A 25,164-nucleotide genomic window follows, 5' to 3' on the forward strand; every position below is an offset into this window, starting at 1 on the left:
ATGCTTATGGAATCACTCATTTTGTAGGAACTTTCTGAGTAGTTTGGGGCTGATCTTCTTTAAGCACTAGAAATTTTAATATTTTAACTCTTTTTATTGGAAACAGCTGTACGTTATACTGTATGCCTCTATGCTTTCTAAAGCCAAATGTGTGGCCTTTGCATTTTTAAGCACTAGAAATTTTAATATTTTAACTCTTTTTATTGGAAACAGCTGTACGTTATACTGTATGCCTCTATGCTTTCTAAAGCCAAATGTGTGGCCTTTGTTTCCTGTGGTGGTCGTGAGAGAGGACCACAAACTGGGTGGCTTAAGACAACAGAAATGTATTTTCTAACAGTCCTGGAGGTTGGAAGCTCAAAATCAAGGCATCCACAGGAATTGCCTCTGAACAATTTGTCCCACGCCTCTCTCCCAGCTTCTGGTGGCTGCTGGCAATGCTTGACTTGTGGCTGCATCGCTCCAATCTCTGCCTCCATCTTTGCATCACCTTCTCCCTCCTGTCTTCACCTCTCCTATTCTTTTAGAAGGATGCTTGTCATTGGATTTAAGGCTTGCCCTAACCCAGGATGATCTCATCTGGAGAGCCTTAATTGCGTCTGCAAAAACCCTTTTTCCAAAATAAGGTCATATTCACAGGTTGTGGCAGACAAATTTTTTTAGGGGACTGTCATTCAACTCACTACAGTCCTCAAGCATGGAAGGTGTTGTGCATTGGTCCCTCTGCATCACGTTGGCAGTAGCAGCGGTTAATTGGTAATGGCAGTGTGCAGTGTCCATTCTTTAGCTGCTGTCCCCTCTGTACAGCCTGTAGAGAGATGCAAGGAGGCAAACAGAGGTCAAAGGAGCAGCATGCATCATGGAGGCCCAGTGCTGCTCAGAGGCCAGGGGCTCTGGTGAACCTGGGGTCAGGGAGCTGGCCTGGGACCTGAGGCCAAGGTGGGGACACCCCGCCACCTCCTCCCGTTCACCTCTGCCTGTGGGGGATGGGCCTGCAAAGCTGACTCCCCTCCTTCTCCCCCAACAGTTCACAGTGGTGTCTGAGGCTTACCTTACACACTGTGCTGAGGGCCTATGGCCGCTGGGGGAGGGAGACACATACAGGTCTGAGAGGGAAAGAGAGTACGAGAGTGGGCCCACGGCACCTTCCTGCAAGCCGCCCCCCTCCCTGGGAGGTGGGACCCAGTGCACTCACCTGTCCTACCCACTGCCCAGCAGCGAGTCCTCCTCTGGGAAGACCGGACTTGAGTGAATGATAGTATCGATTCCATCCAGCTGCTTCCTCCTTGACTGTGCTCCAGTGTGACCGTGACTGCCTGCCTCTGGCATCGTCTCTGATACTTGGCTTGCTATCAACTTGCTTTCTGTTACCTGTATCCTTAATGGGAGGTGACGTGAGGCACAGGCAGCTGCAGAATCTCCAGAGCAACATAAAATGAAGCAGTAGGGGTTAGCAGCCTCCTCTCGGGTTCCTTAGTCACCTTCCTAGAAAGTCACCTTTCCTGTCAGTGTTGACTTCTTAGCTGCTTGCCCGTTTTTCTCCACATAGCCTGTTTTGAGATCCCATTTCTCTTGCACTCTTTGCAGATGTTGATATGAAACAGGGATATTCCTCATCATGGTAACATTTTTCTAAGGTATTCGGGGAAGGGTTTGCTTCAAGGCCCTAAAACATCTTTAGCCCCAAGATGACTTTTCCACATACTTAATACCAGACCCGTTATTTTTCATGTTCTTTGCACAGATTTCCTGACAAAAGCAACACTAAAGATTGTACTCTAATGGTAAAATGTGATTGAGTGTCTTCTGTAGAATGGAATTTTTCTCATAAAAATGATCTAAATGGCTTGTAATATTTTAAATCATTCTCTTAGCACCATTCTTCAGGCTTGCCATGAATAACCAGACTTTTGTGGGCCAGCTGGGAATGTAACAATTTTAAATGCAGACACTTTGAATGCATTTTCTTGTACAATGTCACCTTACAAAGTTAATATTGGAATGTTTCCTATTGACAAGCAGAATGCATTTTTCTTATACGATGTCACCTTATAAACTATTATAATAATTTAAGAACAGCTCATGTTTATGAAATGGAGATGGCTTTTGAATTTTTTATTGTTAATGCTTTTAACTTTTTCTCTGATTTACTCTCTCAGATTTATATCTGCTTATGTAAACCAACATTGGAATTTCTTATGATTTTGGAATCCGTTTGGAGAACAGATTTTGGTTCTTTGAGGGGGGAGGTTGAATCAAGTACATCAAGCGTCAGGCTTGTCTGCTCCGAAGGTTTTAAAAAGTGCCTTGGAATAAGAGCGGTGGCTGCCACTGTTATGTTGGTGATGTTCTGTTACATGCATATAACCTTTGAGCTTGTCTTCCTTCCCAGATATGAAAGGTTACAGAAAACATGTTCCATAGCCCTGGTTGGCAAATACACCAAGCTCAGGGACTGCTATGCTTCCGTGTTCAAAGCCCTGGAGCACTCAGCCTTGGCCATCAACCACAAGTTGAAGCTGATGGTGAGTCCTAGCCTAGTCTTCTGGATGCTTTAGTCATTTATTCCAATATCTCGTGTTCCAGAGAGGCAGGTTGTGTTGAAGGACCCCTACGATCACCCCTAGCATCTATGATTTACCAGAATGACTCATAGGACTCACATGTAGTCATATTTAGGGCTAAGATTTATTAGAGCCAAAGAATACAAAGCAAAATCAGTAAAGAGAAAAGTCGCCCAGGTCGAAGTCTGGGGGAAACCAGGTGCAAACTTTCAAGAGCCCTTGCCCAGTGGAGTCTCATAAATTGAGCTTAATCCCCCAGCGAGCTGTGATAATATATGTGAAGTGCCATCTACCAGGGAAGCTTATTAGAGACTCAGTGCCCAGGGCTTTTATTGGACGCTGGTCGCATAGGCACCCTCCGCCTACCATGTACCAAAATTCCAGACTCCCAGCAGGAGAGCACGTGCTCCTCATAAATCGTGTTGTTTGTACAAACACTTTAGGCACAATGAGCCACTCTTATCAGTTCTTGGAATGGTGGGGACCCTCCCCAAACCCAAGTTCCCAGATGCCAACCAAGGACCAATCTTGTAGCAGGCCTTTCCAAGGACAGCAGTGAGGCCTGCTGTGTTAACTGTTTTCTGCATGCAGGTTTAAGGCACATTTCTGAAATTAGGCTGTGCATATCCAAATTTATATTTAATGATATTTGATATATGTATATCGTGGTTTAAGCAAGCCTTATCCTCTTGATTTAAATGGCAAAATCTTTGTATGGTGAGTAAAAAAGATCCATTTATATGTTGAAGAAATTTAGTGACTTCCATTTCGACACTAGCTTAGGACCTAGCTGACTGTTCTCTCTCTTCTTTTTAGCCTCTTTCTCTCCCAATTAGTTTTTATTTTTGGCTTTCCAAGGAATAGTTCACTTCCTCTTCCTCCCACTCCTCCATGTCCCCAACCCTCGTATAGAAAAAAAGAAAACGACGATAAAAAAATGGCCATGGTGCAAATTTTATAAAGGCTCTAAAATTTTGTATCCTAAGATATATTCAGATAGTCATTTTCATAAAAGCAATACTAAAATAATCTAGCTGTGTAGGGATTGTTAGGTACATAGGAATCGGTGTACATGATGCTTCATCTCATAGAATTTAGTGACATTAGCTTCTACTGAGGACTGTTTGAATCATGACCTTGTCATATTCCTGTTAAGGACAGGGTGTCCCTGTTTATCCTGCCTGGATGGCTGCAGCAGCTTCCTGGCTGCTTTTCAGCTGCCAGTCTTCCCTCTATTTTCCAAATTGTACCAGAGTGATCTTCCTAAAACCACTCAGTTCTCTCTGTTCCTGTCAGCCCTTTACTTAAGACCTTTTAGTGGTGTTGCAGTCTGTTTGGGCTGCTATAACAAAATACCATAGGCTGGGTGGCTCACAAACAGCAGACATTTTTCTCTCACAGTTCTGGAGCCTGGAAGTCCAAGGTCAGGGTGCCAGCATGGCTGTGTTCCGGGGAGGGCCTTCTTCTGGGTTGCAGATGGCCAGCTTCTGGTTCTATCCTTGTGTGGCAGAAGCTGCGAGGGAGGTCTCTGGGGTCTCTTTTATAAGGACACTGATTCTATTCACGGGGGTTCTGCCCTCTTGACCTAATCACCACCCAAAGGTCCCACTTCCTAATATCATCCCCTTGGCAGTTAGGATTTCAGCATATGAATTTTGGGGGGACACAAACATTCAGTCCATTGCCAGGGGTTCAAATGTAAACTCTGTGTCATGGCTTCTCAGCCTCACCCCTTCCCCCCACCCCAACTAATCAAGTCTCTCCTCTCGTGAGTGGAGCCTCTTTTGAGGGTCCCAGAGTAGCCACTACTTTCTCTGTCTTTCCTCTAAGGTTTCATAGGAGCGGTTCCTTTGCCTGAGATTTCATACCCTTCTCCCTTTCTCTCCTCATCTCCCAGGCATGTTCCCTGGGGCCTCCCAACACACACCCCTGTGCTTATCCTGCTTCCTTCTACTCATCCTTGGGGCTCAGCTTCTCGGATGTCATCTCCCCAGAGCTGGTCCCCGACCCCACTCCTTCCCTTCTTTCCTCTAGTGTCCAGTTCTTGATGAGATGTGGCTCCTAATTACTTCCATAGCATTCCCATCTTCGCCATCACAGCCATTGTCACACTACCGTGTGGACTCCCATTCATTTGGTTTCATAATCTTCCTGAAAGAGTACAATAGCCACAAGACAGAGATCATGTTTTTCTATCCCCAGAACCTAGTACGGTGTTTGCATAATAAGTAATTAATGAGTACTTGTATCATAGTTACGTGGTGCTAGTACTTTTCAGTGTTTATTTTTCTCAATATTTTTTTATCTGTTGGATGTTTTTTAGTACATAGACTCCATTGATCTGGAGCAGATCACTGAAACCGAGGACCCTGTGAAATTCCACGAAGCTTGGCAGAAGCTATGCAAAGCTGAGTGAGTACGAGGGACCATCCACACCAGTTAGGACAATGCCATTGTGATTTTCCCATAATGGTTCGGTTTATCCCATTTACTAATTTCTATTCATTTTGAAAGGTAGTTGAGAGTACTTGCAGTCTTTGTGGGTGGTTGTGTTGCATTCATGCTGCATTGCTTTGAACCGTGCCATGTTAGTGTTCGTGGCATGTGCAGTGGAAATGGTTTTATTTGGGGAGGATGGGAGTATTGTATTGGAGGGAAAGTGTGTTGATTCTCCTGAAAGATACAGAGATCTTACATATGCAAAGTTAAGGTACAAGAATGATAACTTTTCTTGAGTATATTTTCTCTTTCACATGTTTTGGTTCTTAGGTTTTATTTTGTAAGTAATCGACAGAACTCTTGGGGGCAGCATTGTGTCGTTGAATGCAGCACGACCCTCCTGGTTTCTTCCGAGACTGTTTGCCTAGAAGGTCTCTAAATTGTCTTCTAGCCAGGAAATTTCATTTGCCATTACTTAATTAGCAATTGAAATCTTAGGCTGCTGATTTTACCCATTTGATTCTTTCTGATGATGTGAGAGATCTTAACATTTTTGTAGTAGTGCTTTGAAGGAACCTTCACCTATTTTTATTCAGATTTTTCTCTCAGTGGCATTCTTAATTGAATTTAGTTTCCCAGTTACTATGCTCCGGTGCCACAAAGACTTATCAGAAAATACATATCAAAGTCAGCTGTGAGAAATTGTCTCAACTTCTTCATAACATTGGGAGGATTTCAGGAAGAAAGTTCAGGATGTGAAATCACGTAATCGATTCTAAAAGTAGACCTCAAACATATTCACTAGTGATTGCACCAAGCATTGCATGAAAGGCTGAAAACACAAGTTTTAAAAATAAAAATAATGGGTAGTCAAATTTACCCTCATCTTGTGTTGATTTCAGTGGTATTCTTGTGCCCGGAGGCTTTGGAATCAGAGGAACACTGGGAAAACTCCAGGCGATTTCTTGGGCAAGGGCAAAGAAGATTCCTTTTCTGGGTAAAACTCATGTTTATTGATCCTATTATTAATAGATTTTGAAACTTACTAGGGGTAACACTGGAAGTTTGTTATTGTGAAGGTGTGAACTCAGATTTGAAAATTCAGGCCCCAAATAGTCTGCTACAGGGTCAGCAAACAATATTCCAAGGGCCAGATCAAGCTGGCAGTCTGTTTTTATAAATAAAGTTTTATTGGAACACAGGCACACCAATTTGTTTGCATATTGTCTGTGGCTGGTTTTGTGGTTCAATGGCAGCGTTTGAGACCCCATGGCCTGCAAAGCCCAGAATCTTTACTATCTGACCCTTTACAGAAAATGTTTGCCACTGCCCTGGCTGGGCGGCAGGGGGCTGGGGAAAATCTCTGCTGCACTTGCTCTTGCCTTCTTGGGTTCCTGCCCCAACCCGTGCCCTCACCACTTTAAGCAGAGAACCATTCAACGGAATTCCACAATAGTCTTTCCAATGAGAAAAACTGTTTAAGTTGCACCTCATCTGCTCATTCTGGAAAAGAGAATGCAGAAAGACTGTCCTTGGTCACAGGAACAGCTCCGTTAACATTTGGCAGAGTTGGGCCTTTTTCCTGCTTTTGTTCAAATTGCAAAGCATGGCCCTTGTACCAGTGAAGCCAGATGAAAAGGGACCCTGATGTGGTAGAGGCGGCCCTGCAGCTGGGGATTTGGGCTGGAGGGGTGTGGAGAGGCTGTCTTTCCCACTGTGCTGTGGACGGAGGGATTGGTGGGTTTGTGAGCTGACTGGAGGGGATTTTACTATCAGCAGACTTTATTTTCCCCATGACCTGCTCTTTGATTAGCTTCCTAGACTCTCGCCTCTTGGGATCCATTTTCAAAAGACAAGCCAGGAGTAGTTACCTTGACACTTTGTTTTTTACCTGTCTAAGCTCATATGGGCCATCGTTTTCTTTTGAAGTTTCTATCTAAACTTGGTTTCTGTCTAAACATGGCTGATGTTCCTAAGATAATTTTCACGGTATAGAATGATTTACAAGTCTTTAGCTTTCTCTGTAACACAGTATCTCATTATGTCCCAGCCATATGGAACTTTCCAAAGTCCCCCAAGCACTCAGCTGTTTCCTGCTTATTGACTTTCGTTCTGGTGTCCCCAGTATATTGATTGCACCCTCCTTTGTGTCCCCTGTGTACCTTATATGTGTCCATGAAAGCATCTGGGATGCTCACTGGCATTTGTTTAGTGGAAGGGATTGGCGGGCCCCAGGGAACGTGGAGCAGCCCGTGGCAGCTGGCCTGGGCTATTCGGGCTTCTCCCTTTCTCCATCGGTTCCATTCTGTGTCTCCTTCCCTGCTGCCCACCGCGCTCAAGCCCTCCCTGGAGGGCTTAACCGCTCACCCCCAGCAGCCTGACTGATGTCCCTCAGGTCCTCGCCCTCTGGCCAAGCCCATATTTATGGCTGTGAAATCACCTTGAGAAGAGGGACACAGAGACTCCTTCTTGAGCTGGGGTGTTGCTAGATGGCCTCTGAAGGAACCAGGGCTCTGTGACAGCCCTGCAGCCCACACAGACACCTAGAGTTACGGACAAATGTAGAAGGTGACACATTTGCCCTTTGGACCCTTGCCTTCTCCTTTTCTGCCTTTCCTGACCTCATGTTCCTTCTTTGTCAACTCTGGGCCTTAGGTTGCTTCTTGGTAGTCTGAGTGCCTGCCCTGCTGTCTGCCGAGGGCCTTCTGAGGGGACAGGAGGGAGCAAACCAGGCAGAGTCTTGTTCTCTCAGAGTCTGCATTCTGGGTGGAGGGGACAGGCAGGGAACAAATGAACAGAAAATCTGATTAAATACACAGTTTGTTCATTTACTCTGTATATGTGCTTTTAAAAATAGGAGTTTGCCTTGGGATGCAACTAGCAGTGATAGAGTTTGCAAGAAACTGCCTTAACTTGAAAGGTAAGTTCGAGGTTTGCTAATAACCATTTATTAAAAAAAAATTTTTTTATCACTTCAAATATTTTTCAGCAATATTGGTGAATTACTGACCTCTTTTTTAAATCTTCAGATGCTCATTCTACAGAATTTGAGCCAAATACCCCAGTTCCTGTGGTAAGTGGCTTGTTTATCTTTCTAGGTCCAGTCATCGTCATTTGGTTCCCGGTCCTTTCCTAAACTCATAGGGGGCTGTTATTCTTTTTTCTTTACAAGATTAGAACATTTTAAATCATATATGAATTTATTATTATTACTACTTTTACATCAAACCGCTTTGTTCTCAGTACTCCATCTTGACACTTGTCCCTTGAAGACAGACAATCCTGGACTGATTTCTCTTTGCTGCAGTTTTCAAGCTTAATGTTTAGGAAAGGATTAAATTGGCTGTGACAACAACTTACAACATGTAGTATAAATACATGAGCTGTCCTGTCTCTAGACTCATCCCCAGTCTGCCTATTTTCCACATTGGTGGTCATCTATCTTTCCAGAACAAAAGTGTCAATCATTGTGCTGGCAGCCCGTGTCTCCCACCAATCCCTTTCCCTTAAAATATTCAGTCCAGGATTCTTGGCTGGGTCCCGAAGGCCATTGTACTCTGCCACCTGCCTTGCTCATTCATCCCATGACATCCTGATTCCTCCCATGCTCTAGGTTTTATGTTTGGATGATCTGAACTAGTTTTTTCAGATGTAGCCTGAGGTGTCCCCCTGCCTAAAATCTCCCTTCCCCTGGAATTGCAATAAAACCAGTGAAGAATTTAATAATAATAAAAAAAACCAGCCCAACAACTTGGTTACCAGCAACTCCCGATTCATCCTGGAAGCCTTTCCTGATTTCTTTTCTTTCCCTGCCTCCGCCTTTTGCGCCCATGCTACGGCGCTCACCACTAACGGGCACATTCTGTGCGGTTGTGATTGGCCTTTGATCTGCCTGTTCACCAGCTGCCCGTGCACGCCCACTGTGTCCCTTGTGCCAGGCACCCACCTCTAACAGAGCATGCACCTCACAATTGTGACTGGTTTTTTAAACAGCTTTGTTGAGATATAATTCACATACCACAAAATATAGCCATTTATAGTGTATAATCCAATGGCTTTCAGCACATTCACAGATCTTTGCAACCATCACCACAATCAATTTCTGACCGTTTTCATTATTTCAAAAAGAAACCCCACACCCCTTAGCTGAAACCCCCAAGTTTCCTACCCTCCTAGCCCTAGGTGACCATTAATCTACTTTCTGTCTATAGATTTGCCTATTCTAGTCATTTAATATAAATGGAATCATATAATATGTAGCTTTTTGTGACAGGTTTCTTTTACTTAGCATAATGTTTTCAAGGTCTATCTATGTTGTAGCGTGCACTGGTACTTTGTTTCTTTCTTTCTTTCTTTTTTTTTTTTTTTGAGACAGAGTCTCGCTCTGTTGCCCCGGCTAGAGTGTTGTGGCATCAGCCTAGCTCACAGCAACCTCAAACTCCTGGGCTCAAGCAATCCTCCTGCCTCAGCCTCCTGAGTAGCTGGGACTACAGGCATGCGCCACCATGCCTGGCTAATTTTTTCTGTATATATTTTTAGTTGTCCAGATAATTTCTTTCTATTTTTTTCTAGTAGAGACGGGGTCTCGCTCTTGCTCAGGCTGGTCTTGAATTCCTGAGCTCAAACGATCCACCCGCCTCGGCCTCCCAGAGTGCTAGGATTACAGGCGTGAGCCACTGCGCCCGGCCGGTACTTTGTTTCTTTTTATTGCTGATTAATATTCCATTGTATGGATATACCACATTTTATTTATCCATTCACCCATTGATGGACATTTGGGTTTTTTCCACTTTTTGGTTATTATGAATAATGCTGCTGTGAACATTCATGTGCAGCTTTTTGTGTGGATGTATTTTTTCATTTCACCTAGGGGTGGAATTGCTTTGTCCTATGGTAATTCTATGTTTAACCCTTTGAGGAACTGCCAGACTGTTTTCCAAAGTGGCTGCAACATTTTACTTTCCCACCAGCAATATAGGAGGCTCCCAATTCCTTGTGAACATTTGTTATTGTCTGTCTTTGATTATAGCCATCCTAGTGGTATGTACTGGTATCTCATTGTGGTTTTGATTTGTGTTTCCTTGATGAGTAAGGATGTTGAGCATCTTGTCACGTGCTTATAGGCCACTCGTATATCTTCTTTGGTGAAATGTTTACTCACATCCTTTGCCCATTTGTAAAGTGGGTATTGTATTTTTATTATGGCATTGTAAGAGTTCTTTATATATTCTAGATACGAGCTCCTTATCAGATATATGATTTGCACTATTGACATTTTTGGCCAGATGATACATGATACTTGTGTGTGCGTGCTGTCCTGTGCATTGTAGGCTGTTTGGTAGCATCTCTGGCCTTTACCATTAGATGCCAGTAGCATCTCCCCCAATTATGACACTAAAACTACCTCCAGATACTGCCAAATGTCCCCTGGGGGCAGGAACATAATCACCGGGGTTGAGAATCACTGATTTAGAGAAATCTAGTTCTATTCCCTCCCTTTCCTTATGGCAATCATTCATTCTTTTTTTTTTTTTCTCCCTTTGGTTATCTTTCCATTTTTAAAATATAAGTAAAACTGTAGGTCCATTTGTAACCCCCTCCTCTTCTTAGATTAATGGAAGTATACTCTGCATATTTTTTTCTTGCCTTGCTTTTTTCACTTAATGCTGTATGCTAGAGATCACTGCATGGAAGGATGTAGAAATGTTCTTCACTTTTTTTTATAGCTTGCAATTCAAACCATAATGAACCATAACTTACCAGCCAGATGGTACTTTTAAGTCTTATGCTCAGAGGGCCTAATACCAATGAAGAGTTCCTTATGAGCCTTTAATATAAACATATTTCCTGACTAATAGCTGAAATGGGTGTGCCAGGAAAACTATGAGTTTTCTAAGATATACCATGGGCTAGGAAGTGATTTTACCAGTAGGTGCCACTGTTAGACAGCCTTGGCAAGGTTAATTCTTTGATAACTGTTCTTTACTCTGTGTGTGTATGTGTGTGTGTGTGTATGTATGTATGTACATACGTGCATGCATTTAAAAAAATTTATTCATGGGGTGAAAAGTTAAGCCCGGCAAAAAAGGTACAGAATTTCCTCTCCTATGTCCTCACCTCATGTCAGTTCCCTTCCCCAGAAGCAGCTGCCTTGATCTATCCATCCATCCCTCCTTTTCTTCTTCCTTCCCTTCCTTCCTTCTTTTGAGGGGGTCTCGCTATGTTGCCCAGGCTGGAGTGCAGTGACTATTCACAGGCACCATCATAGCATGCTACAGCCTTAAACTCCTGGGCTCAAGTCATCCTCCCACCTCAGCCTCCTGAGTAGCTAGGATTACAGGTGTATGCCACCAGATCCAGCTAATTTTTTAATTTTTTGTAGAGACAGGGTCTTGCTATGTTGCTCAGGCTGGTCTTGAACTCCTGGCCTCAAGCGATCCTTTGTCCTCTGCCTCCCAAAGTGTGATCTATTTCTTTTGTTATTCATTCAGAGATTGTGAGTGTGTGTGTATGTATGTGTGTGTGTGTGTGTGTGTTTATGTGTATACCCACCTACCCACACATATGTATAGATATGTAATTCCTTTTCAAAAAATACATATGGTAGCATACTTGAGATGCTGTTCCCATCTTGCTGTTTGTACTTATCATTCCATATCAGTGTGCAGGGATATCATCTATATGCTTGTCCTGCTGTGTGCTATTTAACCAGTCTCGTACGTAGGTTGTGCCCATTATTTTGCTACTTTAAATCATGCTGCAAATTAGTATTGGTGTACATGTGTCCTTGCACCCATACATAAACACATCTGTGGGATAAATTCCTAGATAGAAGGGGAGTTCCTAAGTCAGAGGATATGTGCGTTTTACATTTTGATGTCTCCTGTGTACATAAGTGAGATGAGAACAATAAAATCTAATTGCTATTGAAGATCTTTATGGCCTGCAATCAGTTTGTTAGAGAAAAATAGCCTTAAGAGGCAGCATTTGTGTTGATGGTGAGAAGTCTTCTTAAAGAAAAAGACTACGGTGATTGAATCATGCGGCAGCAAGCATGAAGCCAGGGGAGTCACTGAAACTTGAACAAATAATAATTATTTAGTGAGAAATGGTCATCCTGGTCCTGTCTAGCCAAAAAAATAAACAATTGGGAAAACAGCAGTCTCCTTTAGGGTATATTTGCCGTGAAAATCTTTTCTTGGGCCATTGTGACTCTCCTTTGGCATGCAGGATTAATCAATAGAGACACTGGCATCCAGAACAGATCTAAGGGGAGGTGTCTCTTATACGCATAAAAGGAGAAAGAGATTTTTCTCCAAGGGTTAAATTAAGGTAGACTTTTTCTGAGTCTCAGAGTACCCGGGAGAGAATGAGTAAAATTTATTTTATTGTGTCATTTCTCTGCTTAATCCACATGGTAAAATACAAGGCTCTGGGACTTTGCAGAATATCTACGGTTCTACAGCAACTCTGCTTCAGAGTAGTCTCAGCTGCCTCCTCGAGGATGCTTACCAGGAACACAGCTGTAGCTGACTTATATTCTAATTCTATATCAACCACATGGCTGCTTCTCACATCCTTGACCTTGAATTTGGGTTCAGAACGCTCCAGTTCATCTGGAGGGTAGTTCATGGCATTGTGGACTTTATACTTAGAATATTTTTGGCTTTTGAGGCAGGTACACGAAGAATCATCCCAATCTCATGTGTAGACAGGCACGTGGATGTGCTTAATTTTAATCATTCCTTTTATGTTTGTTGAAAAAGGTAACTTTAAAAAAATCTGAATTTACATAAGATGTAACACCCTGAAAACAGAATTAATGTTCTAACTTCAAAACACATTAGCATGTGCACGCTGGATGGTGGTATTGATAAGGAAAAGTGAGAAATTCGAAGCATTTTAACAAGAGGCAAATGGATATTTGAGGCTTCAGCATTCGATATTATTTCAATTTTCATTATTTATCATAAGTTTGACTTCATTTATTCCTTTTTGATCCAGGGATTTTCAGAGTGAAAATTAATTTTACATCTGCCACGGTAGATTTGTGAAACTGTCATGTATAATTAAAAGTCAATTCAGGTGAAATGTAATTTGTGTTATACATTAAGCATAATTAATGCATAACATTTTCCTGCTTTTAGTTGAAGCCCTGTTTGAAATATTTTCCTCATCTCTATTATTTTTCGACAACTTCGTATGGAATGTAAATTAAGAGGTGTTTAAAAAAACCCAGACGACCCACTTAGAGCAAGCTTTTAGGCAACTTTGATTACTTTGGAAACTGATTTGCGTTTAGAATGTTGAAGCATCTCTCAGCTAACGAAAAGATCTTAATAGAAGTCATTTGGAGTTTAGTTTGTGCTAAAAATCTTTTTTCCCCGTAAAAGCAGTCATCAAGAATACAGCTATAATATGGTTGAAATAGCCTTTTATGGACGAGTCTAGGAGCCTAATAGTCATTCGATACTGTCTCTGTGGGGATGGTAGGTTTAGAGTTGATATAGGCTGAGATAACTGGTTTTTACCCAAAGAAAAATTCTCCTGAAAGGGAACCCTTGCACACTGTTGGTGAGAATGTAAATTGGAATAGCCATATGAAAAACAGTGTGGAGATGGCTCAAAAAATTAAAAATAGAACTACATATGATCTAGCAATTCCACTTCTGGGTATATGTCTGAAAGACATGAAATGAATATGTTCTAGAGATATCTGCACACCCATGTTCATTGCAGCATTATTCACAATAGCCAAGATACAGAATCAACCTAAATGTTCGTTGACAGATGAATGGATGAAGAAAATGTGGTGTATGTGTGTGTGTGTATAGTATAATGGAATATTATTCAGCTTCAAAAAAGATGATAATCCTGCCATTTGCAACAACTTGGATGAAGCTGAAGGACTTTATTAGTGAAATAAGCCAGGCACAAAGGACAAATACTGTATGATCTCACTCATATGTGGAATCTAAAACAATCAAACTCATAGAAGCAGAGAATAGAATGGTGGTTACCATGGCTTGGGGATCGGGCGGGAAATGAAGAGGTGTTGGTCAAAGGGTACAAACTTGCAGTTATAAGATGAGTAAGTTCTGGAGACCTAGTGTACTGTGTGGTGACTACAGCTAATAATACACTATTGAATACTTGAAATTTGCTGAGAGTAGATCTCAAGTCTTCTCACCACACACACATACATAATTATGTGAGGTGATGGATATGTTAGCTTGATTGTGTCAATCATTTCATAACATTTATGTATATCAAAATATCATGGTGGTCGGGCGCGGTGGCTCACGCCTGTAATCATAGCACTCTGGGAGGATTGCTCGAGCTCAGGAGTTCGAGACCAGCCTGAGCAAGAGCGAGACCCCATCTCTACTAAAAATAGAAAGAAATTAGCTGGACACCTAAAAATATATATAGAAAAAATTAGCCGGGCATGGTGGCACATGCCTGTAGTCTCAGCTACTCGGGAGGCTGAGGCAGAAGGATCATTTGAGCCCAGGAGTTTGAGGTTGCTGTGAGCTAGGCTGACACCACAGCACTCTAGCCTGGGCAACAGAATGAGATTCTATCTCAAAAAAAGACAAAAAACAAAAAAACATCATTTTGGCTGGGCATGGTGGCTCATGCCTGTAATCTTAGCATTGTGGGAGGCCAAGGTGGGAGGATCACTTGAGGCCAGGATTCGAGACCAGCCTGAGCAAAATCAAGACCCCTGTCTCTACAAAAACTAGAAAACTTAGCCAGGTGTGGTGGCGCACATCTGCTACTGGGGAGGCTGAAGCAAGAGGATCCCTTGAGCCCAGGAGTTTGAGGTTGCCATAAGCTGTGATAACACCACTAGCCACTGCACTCTACCTAGGGCAACAGAATAAGACCCTGTCTCAAAAGAAAAAAAAAGAAAAAATATCATGTTGTACACCTTGAATATGTATAATTTTTATTTGTCAATTATATCTTGATAAAGCTGGAAAAAAAAAAAAAAGAAAAAGTTTCCTTCCAGACATGATGGCTGCTGCCTAATGGCTCGGGCTGCTTTTCTTCCCACTCCTCCCCCTTAACCGAATCTACTCTTTGGGGTGAGCCCCCTTTAGTGAATCACAAGGGTGGTTCATAATGTTAACAATAAACGAGCGACTAAATGAGTACTTCAAAGCTAATGTCTTTTAAAGCTACTGTACCTTGAGCTCAATGGGAAATGCCTTAGGAATAGATATTTCAACCACTTGAAAGATTTTTTTGCAGTAGAAATAATGAATGCTAGTGGAAAGAGATTACTAAAAAGAAAAATGTCACTGTGTGTTTGGAGCTTGTCCACTTATCCTAAATACAATGTGTTGCAAAAGACCTGCTGCCACAACTCCACTTGCAGCTTAATGGGGGATTCAAGACATAGACTGGTGAAACCACTAAGCAGATGTATGGGCAGTATGTGAGTACGCCCTCATTAATGCTACCAGTTCTGCCAACCAGAACTTTCTGCCATGATGGAATATTCTATTTCTGTGCAATCCAACATGGCAGCCACTAGCCACATAGGGCTATAGAGCGCTTGAAATGTAGTTAGTATGGCCCAGGAACTGAATTTTAATTTTATTTAGTTCTAATTATTTTAAATGTCAATAGCCACACGTGTCCAGTAGCCACAGTTTTGGGCAGTGCAGGTAGACTATAGATACTTACGAATTCAGAGTCAGGAAAAAATATTGTGAGTTAGAGTAAAAAGGGAAGATTGTCAAAGGCTTGGACACCTTGTAGAAAGGAGGGGAGGCACATGCTAGGCTGGAATGTCCAAGATTTGGTCATAAAGTAGTGAGTAGTTTGGCTGAAGCAACATGGCCCCTGTAGGGATTATAGGAAAGTAAGGGAGACTGATGCAGATTTGTGGAAGTGAAAGCGTGTCAGTGTCAAAATTAATCCTGAAGGCAATAAGGAACCAATAAGGTAATATGCATCAGCTGGGACACATGCAAATCCCGTACTCATTCCTGCAGGCTAGGATGGGTGCTTTCTGAAGGTTCAACTGGCCAGGGAGCTTGGGTGATCAGAGTGGAGAAAAGATGCCAGCCAGGGCACATGGCCGAGTGTTGGGCATCCTCGGTCTGCGAGTTAAGGATCTGGGCTGGCACAGGTTTCATGGTAGAAAGAGCTGGCCGGTAGAGTGGCTTTGTGGAAAGAATTGCCCGGATTTAGTGACTGGATAGTCCAGAATCATTCATTCATTCAGCAAATACCTACTTGCCAGGTCCCAATCTAGACTTGGCGATTCTTCAATGAACAGACAAAATCTCTGCCCTTGTGGGGCCCACAGCTTAGTGAGGGTTGGAGTTCTGTGGCTGACAAAATTTTGGTACTGTTGATTCAAGAGGAAATTCACGTGGACCCTGTTGGATGTGGGAGGTCAGATCAGTGTTGGAAATGAGGTCAAGAAGGCCAAGCAAAGGGACACACACGCGTACACACCCCCTGCTCCACTTGTTTTCACCCTTCTTGAGTGTTAAACCTCAGATGATTAATTTGTCCACGTCAATAAATCTCAGCAATCGGAGAAGGTATCTTTCCAACACGCTTCCTGTGTGTTGTCTCTGTTCTGGCTGTGCTGCTGTGTTCCTTGCACCCTTGCAGACTCTTCGCTGGTGTCCACCTCTTCTTCTTAAAGTACAATAATATCACTCTGTGACTCCTATGCCTTCCTGTTCTCTTTCTGACCTTGGGCAGACTCTTGAGCATGGCAACCGCGGACTTTCATGATCGAAAGCCGTGTGCCCTCTTTATTCCTCATAGCTGGCCTTCCAGCCAAAACATAGCGTGTGTGTGTTCCTGAATTGCCTTGCACTTGGACACAATGTGTTGACTTGGGGTATTTTTTTCTCTCCAAATGCCCATGGCATGCTCTCCTCAAGGTACTTCCTACAAATCCCAGTTGAAATGCTACTTTTTCCATTAATTCTTTCCCTGGCCTGATCTCAGACTTACTGACTTAGAATCTCAGAGGTCTGGAAATTTGTGTCTCTATGGCATATTGCATAATGCCTTGCCCATAGTAGGTGCTTTGTATATGTTGGAGTTGAAATAGGTAATGTGTATTTACTCTGTGAGGGGCTAGCTGATACCTAGAACATAGGCTAAAATGAGAAGCTTGCTGGACCCAGACATTAGAAACTTAACAGAGCACGCACTACAAATAATAAAAACCCAAACTATAGACTAACGTTAGTTAGGAATGAGGGTGTGGAAATCTTTAAATAAAATATTAGAATCCCAAATTTAACAGCATTGAAGAATAATTGATTATGACTGGAGAGTGTGTTTACCCCAGGAATTAAATTAATTAACAAATCATATTGATTGAACAAAAGAGAGAAACTCTGCTCAGTATCTAAATCCTGCTGCTCACAATCTCATAACAAACCAGGAAGAGCCTTGTACTTCTTAAACAAGAGAAAGAATATCTTTTATAAACCCATAGTCAACAGTAAACTTAATGGAGAAATAGTAAAGGATTCCTATTATTATAAAACCAGCAACAAATAAAAGATGTGCACTATAGTGACTGATAAAGTTGGTAAAACAAGACCAGCTAATGCTGTCTGGGGAGTGAAGCCAGCATTCTCCTGCCTGCTTGTAGAGACGAATCCATACACACTTTTCGGAAAGCAATTGGGTGGTCTGTTTCACAAACAATATGAATATCCATACTCTGTGTCTCAGACATTTACTTCTCATAAATTCTCCTAAGGAAATGTGAAATGTTGACAGAAATATGAACAAATACTCATTGTAACATTTGGAAGAATCAGAAATGAAAACAATCTAAATGTCCCACAATGGGAAAATAGTTAAGACTATTATGGGGTATCTCTACAGTGGAATATAATGAGTCATTAGAAATGTTTAAGGGTTTTGACACCATGGGAATGCTCTTGTGTTGAATTAGAATGATACAAATTGTATTTAAACATTCCCTCAACTGTGTATAAAAATCTCCTCTGTTTCTTGGTGGAAGGATTGGTAGTCACTTTTCTTTTCTCCTGGTTGAGTTTCTAAATGTTTGAAATGGCATCTACTGAATTTCTTTTTATTATTGGGGGAAACTTCCATAATTATGTGCTTTCCTCCCAAATCTCCCCAATTTATTATACTCTTCTCCCAACATTTAGATAGTTGTATTTTCTGGTTGTTCCAAATAAGAGAGTGCCAAGAGGCTTATCACAAAAAGCAGCAACACAGGATTTAGACACTGTTCTCTGCTGAGTGAAAATTTTCATTTATTCTTTTTGATGGGACACACATCATGTGGTTCAAAAATCAAAATGTACAATAAGGTATCAAATGAAAAGTGGCTCTCTCATTCCTGCCCCCAATCTGCCCAGTCCTCTTCTAATGTGGAACCACTGATATTAGTTTCTAGTGTGTACCTGCAGAAATTTTTTTTAGCACATATTCAAACAAATTTGAATATATGTCCTCCCACCATCCTGCCCTCCCAGTCACTATCTACTACCTATTCATCTTGTGCCCGGCAGCTCAGTTTGGCCACCCTGGCCCCACCCTGTGCTTACACCAACCAGGACTTCCCTCTCTCAGAGATCAAACTCCCCAGCGATGAGCCTGGCCTTGTCCAGCCCATGGACAGGGCTCCTGCCGCTCAGGTGGCTGCCTGCCCTCTTTATGGGCAGGTTAGCAGGGAGTGTGGGCTCCTTGGCCCACCTCGGAGAGCCTTCCAGCTACTGGGGAAATGACAGCAGCCAACTTGACTGACAGACCCAGCACACACCTTCACGTTCATTAGGTTAAAAAAAAAAATAGAGCCAAAAGGCAGTGCTTTGCAGGCAGTGATTCTCAGCTTGATGGTAGGGTGATACAGAAGAATCATTGAGAGGGCTTGTGTAGTTCGGAAAAATAGTATTATCATTTTCTACATTTTGAACGTGGACATGATCTCATAGCTTTCTGATGTCAATTACAGAAAGTAAAGCGTGGCAAAGTAGGCTCTAGAGCATGAGATCAGAATAAAATGATTGGCCAGGTGTTGTGGTGCATGCCTGTAGTCCCAGCTACTTGGGAGGCTGAGGCAGGAGGATCCCTTGAGCCCAGGAGTTCGAGGCTGCTGTGAGCTGTGATTGTGCGGCTGCACTCCAGCCTGGGCAACAGAGTGAAATTCTGTCTCTTAAAGAAAAAGAAAAAAAAAAAAAAGACGAAACATTGTTCATAAGTATGTGTGTGATGTTGCTCCCAAGGAGGTTACAATTGTTTTTTTGGTGTTGGGGGGGGGGGAATCTGGCTCCATGTCTGAAGCGCAGATACTCAAACAGTAAATAAACAGATGCACACAGTATATCTGTGCAATTAAAATTTCATTGAGGGGGTGATTAGAAAAAAATATTTAACAAGGCTCCTTAGGAGGGTGATAATGATAAAGATAAAAAGGTTGAGAAGGGAATGTTAATGGTAATGGCAATGGGCATTTTGGAGGGGAGGAGAGTTGCAGTGAGGATAAAGGGGAAACAAAGACCCAGCTGCCAGGCATTTCTGTGGCCAGCTCGAGCCATTGGTAACTTACACCATCTTGAACTTCAACTCTGTCTAGTAAGGGGTAGATGAAAGTTACCCTCCCTCCTCTGTGCTCCCTCTTCAATACTCCCCACCCTCCTCACCCCCCTGCTGGACTCAGCAAGTGGAACTTGAGGGCTGTTTCCTCAGAGCCTGAGAGCCCCATACATTGGGATGCCAGAGCTGGGAGGGCCCTGGGTCTTTCTGTCATCTTTGTTTTGAGACAGTCTCACTCTGTTGCCCTGGCTAGAGTGCAGTGGCGTGATCATAGCTCACAGCAACCTCTAACTTCTGGCCTCAAGCGATCCTCCTGCCTCAGCCTCCCGAGTAGCTGGGACTGCAGACGCGCACTATGACTCCTGGCTTTTTTTCTATTTTAGTAGACACGGGGTCTTGCTCTTGCTCAGGCTGGTCTTGAACTCCTCACCTCAAGCAATTCTCCCACCTGGGCCTCCCAGAGTGCTAGGATTACAGGCATGAGGCACTGGGCCCGGCCTTGGCCCTCCTTTTTCTTTTTAAATCTGTAGAATTAGATGAATCGCATTAAGGTTACTTTCACATCTATTAAGTTATGAAGGTCAGCACTTGACAAGGTGAGACATGCCTAAGAATTTCTTTATTAGCAATAATTGGGCCTCACAGCCAGATCATTATAATTGCAAAGAATTAAACCAGAGACACTGGGGATGCCACGTAGGCTAGGGCTCGGCCCAGGCGCGCTTCCTTCGGTGCGTAGGAATACTGTTTCGTTTTTTCCTTCACTGGCATATCTTCTTTACAAACAGTTGGAATTCTTCAAAACTAACTTCTCCATCTCCATTCTTGTCCAGTTCTTGAAACAGGTCATCTAGGGTGTTTGGACCCTGGTTTTAGACAAAAAGGATGGGATAGGGGAGGAGAGAAAAAATGAATCAGCTACTGCTGCACAGTCTCTGCAATTAGAGGCCCCGAGTGTGCACTGCAGGAAGGCAGCTTGAGCTTCCAGTCACGTGCAACTGATAGTTAGAGGGGGACAAACCAGCTTCAGCTGTACTATTGCTTCATGTCACCGAACTGGCCACCTTGCTTTTTCCTATATCACACGTTCATTATTTTAATATAATGTATAATGTAATTGGTTTCTTATATGATCTTATGTCTTTTTCTTTATGCCTCTAAAAATATTCTTCTTAGAGGGGCTCTGTGGGCTCCACCGGGCTGCCGAGGGACCCACGGCCCACAAACAGTTGAGGACCCCTGCCCCAAGGTTTTCCTGGGAGCTGGTTTTATCTCTGGCTCCAGGTCTGGGGCCAGCATATTACCCGAGTCCCCAGGCAGTGAGGGCTCTTTGCTGGCCAGCACTGTGCCAAGGCCTTTAGACGGGCTCTGTGATCCTTCCAGCCACCCTGTGGGGGAGATCCACTTTACAGGTGAGGAAACTGAGGCTCAGAGATAGCGAGTGACTTGCTCCTGGTCCTTCAGCTGGTTAGCAGAGGGCTCGGGGTCCAAACATTGGCTCCAGAGCCAAACCCCTTAACTAGCCACCACCCCAGTTTTTCCCATATCCCAGGCTATGCAAAATGACTTTGGATCAGTGGCTCCCACCGCACTTTAGCTTGCATTAGAATCACCAGATGGGCTTGTTGACCTTAGTAAATACAGATTGCTGGCTATACCTCCAGAGTTTCTGATTCACTGGGCCTGGGGTGGGGCCTGAGAATCTGTATTTTTAACAGGTTCCGAGGTGGTGCCATTGCTGCTGGTCTAGGACCATGCTTGGAGAACCACACTGCTTGAGATGTTGCATGAGATCATGTTTCAATTTTTTTGATTACCGATATTTCTGTTGTGTCTTAAGCATACTTAAATTTTGTCTCTTAATAAAACTCAAGTCTTAAAGCCATTGCCACGTGGACTTTCAGATAGGAGTCTATCTGCAGCAAAATAGTACTTAGGAAACCTATTGAAATAACCGTTTAGTTTATGTCAGCTTCAAATTGGATTGTATATGTATGTATGTATAAATTGTGGTAAAAAACACATACCATTAAATTTTTTTTTTTTTTCTTTTTTTTGAGACAGAGTCTCACTCTGTTGCCCGGGCTAGAGTGAGTGCCGTGGCGTCAGCCTAGCTCACAGCAACCTCAAACTCCTGGGCTTAAGCGATCCTACTGCCTCAGCCTCCCGAGTAGCTGGGACTACAGGCATGCGCCACCATGCCCGGCTAATTTTTTGTATATATATATTTTAGTTGTCCATATAATTTCTTTCTATTTTTAGTAGAGACGGGGTCTCACTCTTGCTCAGGCTGGTCTCGAACTCCTGACCTCGAGCGATCCACCCACCTCGGCCTCCCAGAGTGCTAGGATTACAGGCGTGAGCCACCGGGCCCGGCCCATACCATTAAATTTACCATCTTAATCAGTTTTTAAGTGTACACTTCAGTAGTGCTAAGTATATTCACATTGTTGTGCAACAGATCTCCATGGCAAGATGCATTTTAAACCCTAAGATTCCTGCAAAGACACTTGACACTTTGCTATGATCACAAGACCAAACTGTTAGTTGTTATTCAGCATCTGTTTTATAAACACAAAGCACTGTTTTCTTGATGTGTTTACTAGATTCTAGACCATACAAGGCGATGATGATATATAAACAGAGCATAGCTGGAAAATCTTAGTAGTTCTTGTGGAACTATCATTAGTCACATGACTTTGTAAGTATACTTTCAAAACTTACCGTTTCAAAACTTACTGCTAGTCTTCCTACCGTTTTCCAAATTATAAAGTCTTATGTGCTTTTTGTAGGAAATACATAAAATATAGAAAAGTTTACCAAGTCTTACCGTTTAAAACAACTTGTTTGAATAGATTTCTTACGTTTTCCTTAGATTATTATTTTTCTTCCTTTTGGAAAATTTAAGAGTTTTTTAAGAATTTAAAATTTCTTAAACTTTTGTTTTTCTTTTTAATTAAAAAGTACCTTTTTCTGCTAGTGCCTTTAACTGTTTTTAAAAGTTCTTTTATATTTCAACTATAAAAAATGAGGAAATATCAGATTATAAGGTCATTAAATTCAGATTTTTTTCTTTCTAGTATTAAAAACACAAGTCTCACCTGCCATAGTGGCAGAAAGAATATTTCTGGTCAAAATCTGGAAAGCAGGGATACTTGAAGCAAATGCTTTCTTCTTCTGGAATTAGAGCTAAACAGTGACTTATTCAGATGTAACAGCTTTTCAGTTGCTTCCACAGTGAAGATGGTTTTTAGCTGCAAAGTGACAAAATCTCTTCTCCTTTGACCAAAACTTTAGTCAGGCTCCTGTGGGCAGCTCCCTGCTTAACTAGGCCCATCCTTGGGTTTCTCTCTTTGTCCTTGTAGAATCCAGTTTGAGCAGGAATCCTGCTATGTCAGTTTAGCACAAATCCTCCACCCCTAGTATCTGATCACCCTCTATATTTTATCTCCCTGGCCTGCCTTCAGCAAGAATCCCATCAAGGCATTTTAGCCAAAAACCGCTTATTCCTCATGTTTGCTCTTGGTGATTTTCCATCCACTGAGCCCCGGTAAGTGTTGGTCTTGTTGAGGGATTTTTACATATAAAAATGAAGTACGTCCAAGGCCAACTAACATTAGTGGGCAGTCCTCTTTGTTTTCCTAAAGCCTGGCACAGAGGTACTGAATCCAGGCTGAAGGCCTTTAGTGGGTTTGCATGGCAACTTTCGGGTCTTCCAGGCATAGCTTGGCTGCGCTTCCATTTACTATGGCTAATCCAGGAGGTGCCAAGGCTGGGGGTGGACTAGAAGGCCTGGCCCTTGCTTTCTGGGAGCTTGCCTTCTGAAAGGTGGCCTGACTTGAGGGGAAGAAAGTCCTCCTTCAGGAGTGCCCTCTCAAGCAATGCCCCCCACGAAGCCATTCCCACCCTGAGCCTCTGCCCTCTTCTCCCTCCCCTTCCACCAAGAGGTCTGGCCCAGCGGGCTCTGCACAGGTGCACTCACTTTGAGTAAGGTGGGGAATTCAGCCTGCATCAATAGCTTCAGCTCATCCTTTGACAACTGGTCGGGATCACCTTCTTTGGCTGCGTATTTTTCAAACATGCTCTTCAGTTCTTCAGGGGACTTTTTAGTACTCATTCTGGCGTCCTGTAAATTGGGAAGAAAATAAACTTACCAAAAAGCGGAAGTGGAGTTTCATGCTGAGAGTTGTCAGGGGGATCTTAGGGTTATTGGGCCATTTCTTGGCATAGATGTGGGAGAACAAGGAAAAGAGAGGGGAAGAGAAGAGAGGCTGAGGGTGGGAATGGCTCCAGTAAAATAAATCTTCTTAGTACGTTAAATGTCTGTTCTTGGGGTGATCTGTTAGGGGATAGTCCCTGCAGTCATACATTTTTATTAGTCATTAATGACCTGACCTTCTTCACTTTTTATGTACCTGGTCTGCACTCTCTGCACTCTGTAGGCTGTGGTTATTTATTTATTTATTTATTTTTGAGACAGAGTCTCACTTTGTTGCCTGGGCTAGAGTGCCGTGGCGTCAGTCTAGCTCACAGCAACCTCAAACTCCTGGGCTCAAGTGATCGTCCTGCCTCATCCTCCTGCGTACCTGGGACTACAGGCTCACGTCACCACGCCCGGCTAATTTTTTTCCTATTTTTGGTACAGACAGTGTCTTGCTCTTGCTCAGGCTGGTCTCAAACTCCTGAGCTGAAGCGATCCTCCCGACTTGGCCTCCCAGAGTGCTAGGATTACAGGCGTGAGCCACTACGCCCGGCCTTAGCTGTGGTGTTGAACAATACCTGACCACAGCTTCTAGCTTCTACGTGATAGCGAATACCTTTAGATGGCATAAGCCCACCTTTTTCCCAGACCATCTTCTTTCACACTATTCTAAAAGGAAGCAGAGTGTTATGTTAATTCAAGCAGAAGGAGCTCTAGGTAGTACTAAAATCACACTGACCTGGTGGCCCGGCAGTGAGGCAGCTAGAAGGATCAAATAGCATGAAGAGCTGAGCAGGATCATGAGACTTTTATAATCTTTACAGACACACCACCCTGATTATGACATTTTCCTTTTGTTGTCCATTTAAGGGTAATTATTAATGATTTTTGAAACCCAAGCTTAAGACTGCATGAACCTCATAATTAAGGGCAAGATGCAATAAAGGGCCACCTCAACAGTTGCTTAATGGTTCAGAGTCCCAAGAGTAAGCTTGGATTTTTTTTCCCCCTTAGATTATGTTTTCCCTCCAATGTGGAATTATGATATTTGCTCACAGTTCACATTTCATAAAGCTTAGATATGGAGGATTATTTTCAATTTAGTTTCGTATTTAGGCTTGAAAAAATAACTTTCTTCATATCCAGAAAAAAATACTGTCACAAAAGGACAATATTGCATAGTTTAAAAAATTGCAATATGGCTATTGAAGTCCTTCTCACGTCTTGTACATATTAGGTTCTTAAATGTTTGAATACATTAATGAATGAATGGAAGTCTCACTTCAGAAGCAGGTTGAAGAAGTGGGAAGAAGACACACAATAATTTGTGGTTTCAGTTGGCAAAGCAAGATTACTGAGTAATGTCATGTTTCAACCTTTTCATAATTTGTTGTTCTC

At 42.7% G+C, this 25,164-nt stretch overlaps 2 protein-coding genes across 6 annotated transcripts in view; one reads left to right on the plus strand and one right to left on the minus strand.

The window, feature by feature from the left end:
- The window catches only part of CTPS2 (CTP synthase 2), a 97,738-nt gene that overhangs the window by 27,310 nt on the left and 45,264 nt on the right, over nt 1–25,164 (plus strand). For all 5 annotated transcript variants that reach the window (XM_069462866.1, XM_069462867.1, XM_069462868.1 and 2 more), the window contains 5 exons: nt 2,393–2,525; nt 4,888–4,976; nt 5,906–6,000; nt 7,861–7,923; nt 8,033–8,076. In XM_069462866.1, the coding sequence (XP_069318967.1) occupies nt 2,393–2,525; nt 4,888–4,976; nt 5,906–6,000; nt 7,861–7,923; nt 8,033–8,076 (424 nt within the window). The remainder of the gene's footprint in view (nt 1–2,392; nt 2,526–4,887; nt 4,977–5,905; nt 6,001–7,860; nt 7,924–8,032; nt 8,077–25,164) is intronic.
- S100G (S100 calcium binding protein G) lies at nt 20,327–23,682 on the minus strand. The gene is made up of 2 exons (XM_069463035.1): nt 23,548–23,682; nt 20,327–20,431 (listed from the first exon to the last, which is right to left on the minus strand). The coding sequence occupies exons 1-2, from the start codon at nt 23,680–23,682 to the stop codon at nt 20,327–20,329; spliced, it is 240 nt and encodes a 79-aa protein (XP_069319136.1).

Source organism: Eulemur rufifrons, chromosome 30, assembly GCF_041146395.1.
Source record: "Eulemur rufifrons isolate Redbay chromosome 30, OSU_ERuf_1, whole genome shotgun sequence".
Taxonomy (NCBI): domain Eukaryota; kingdom Metazoa; phylum Chordata; class Mammalia; order Primates; family Lemuridae; genus Eulemur; species Eulemur rufifrons.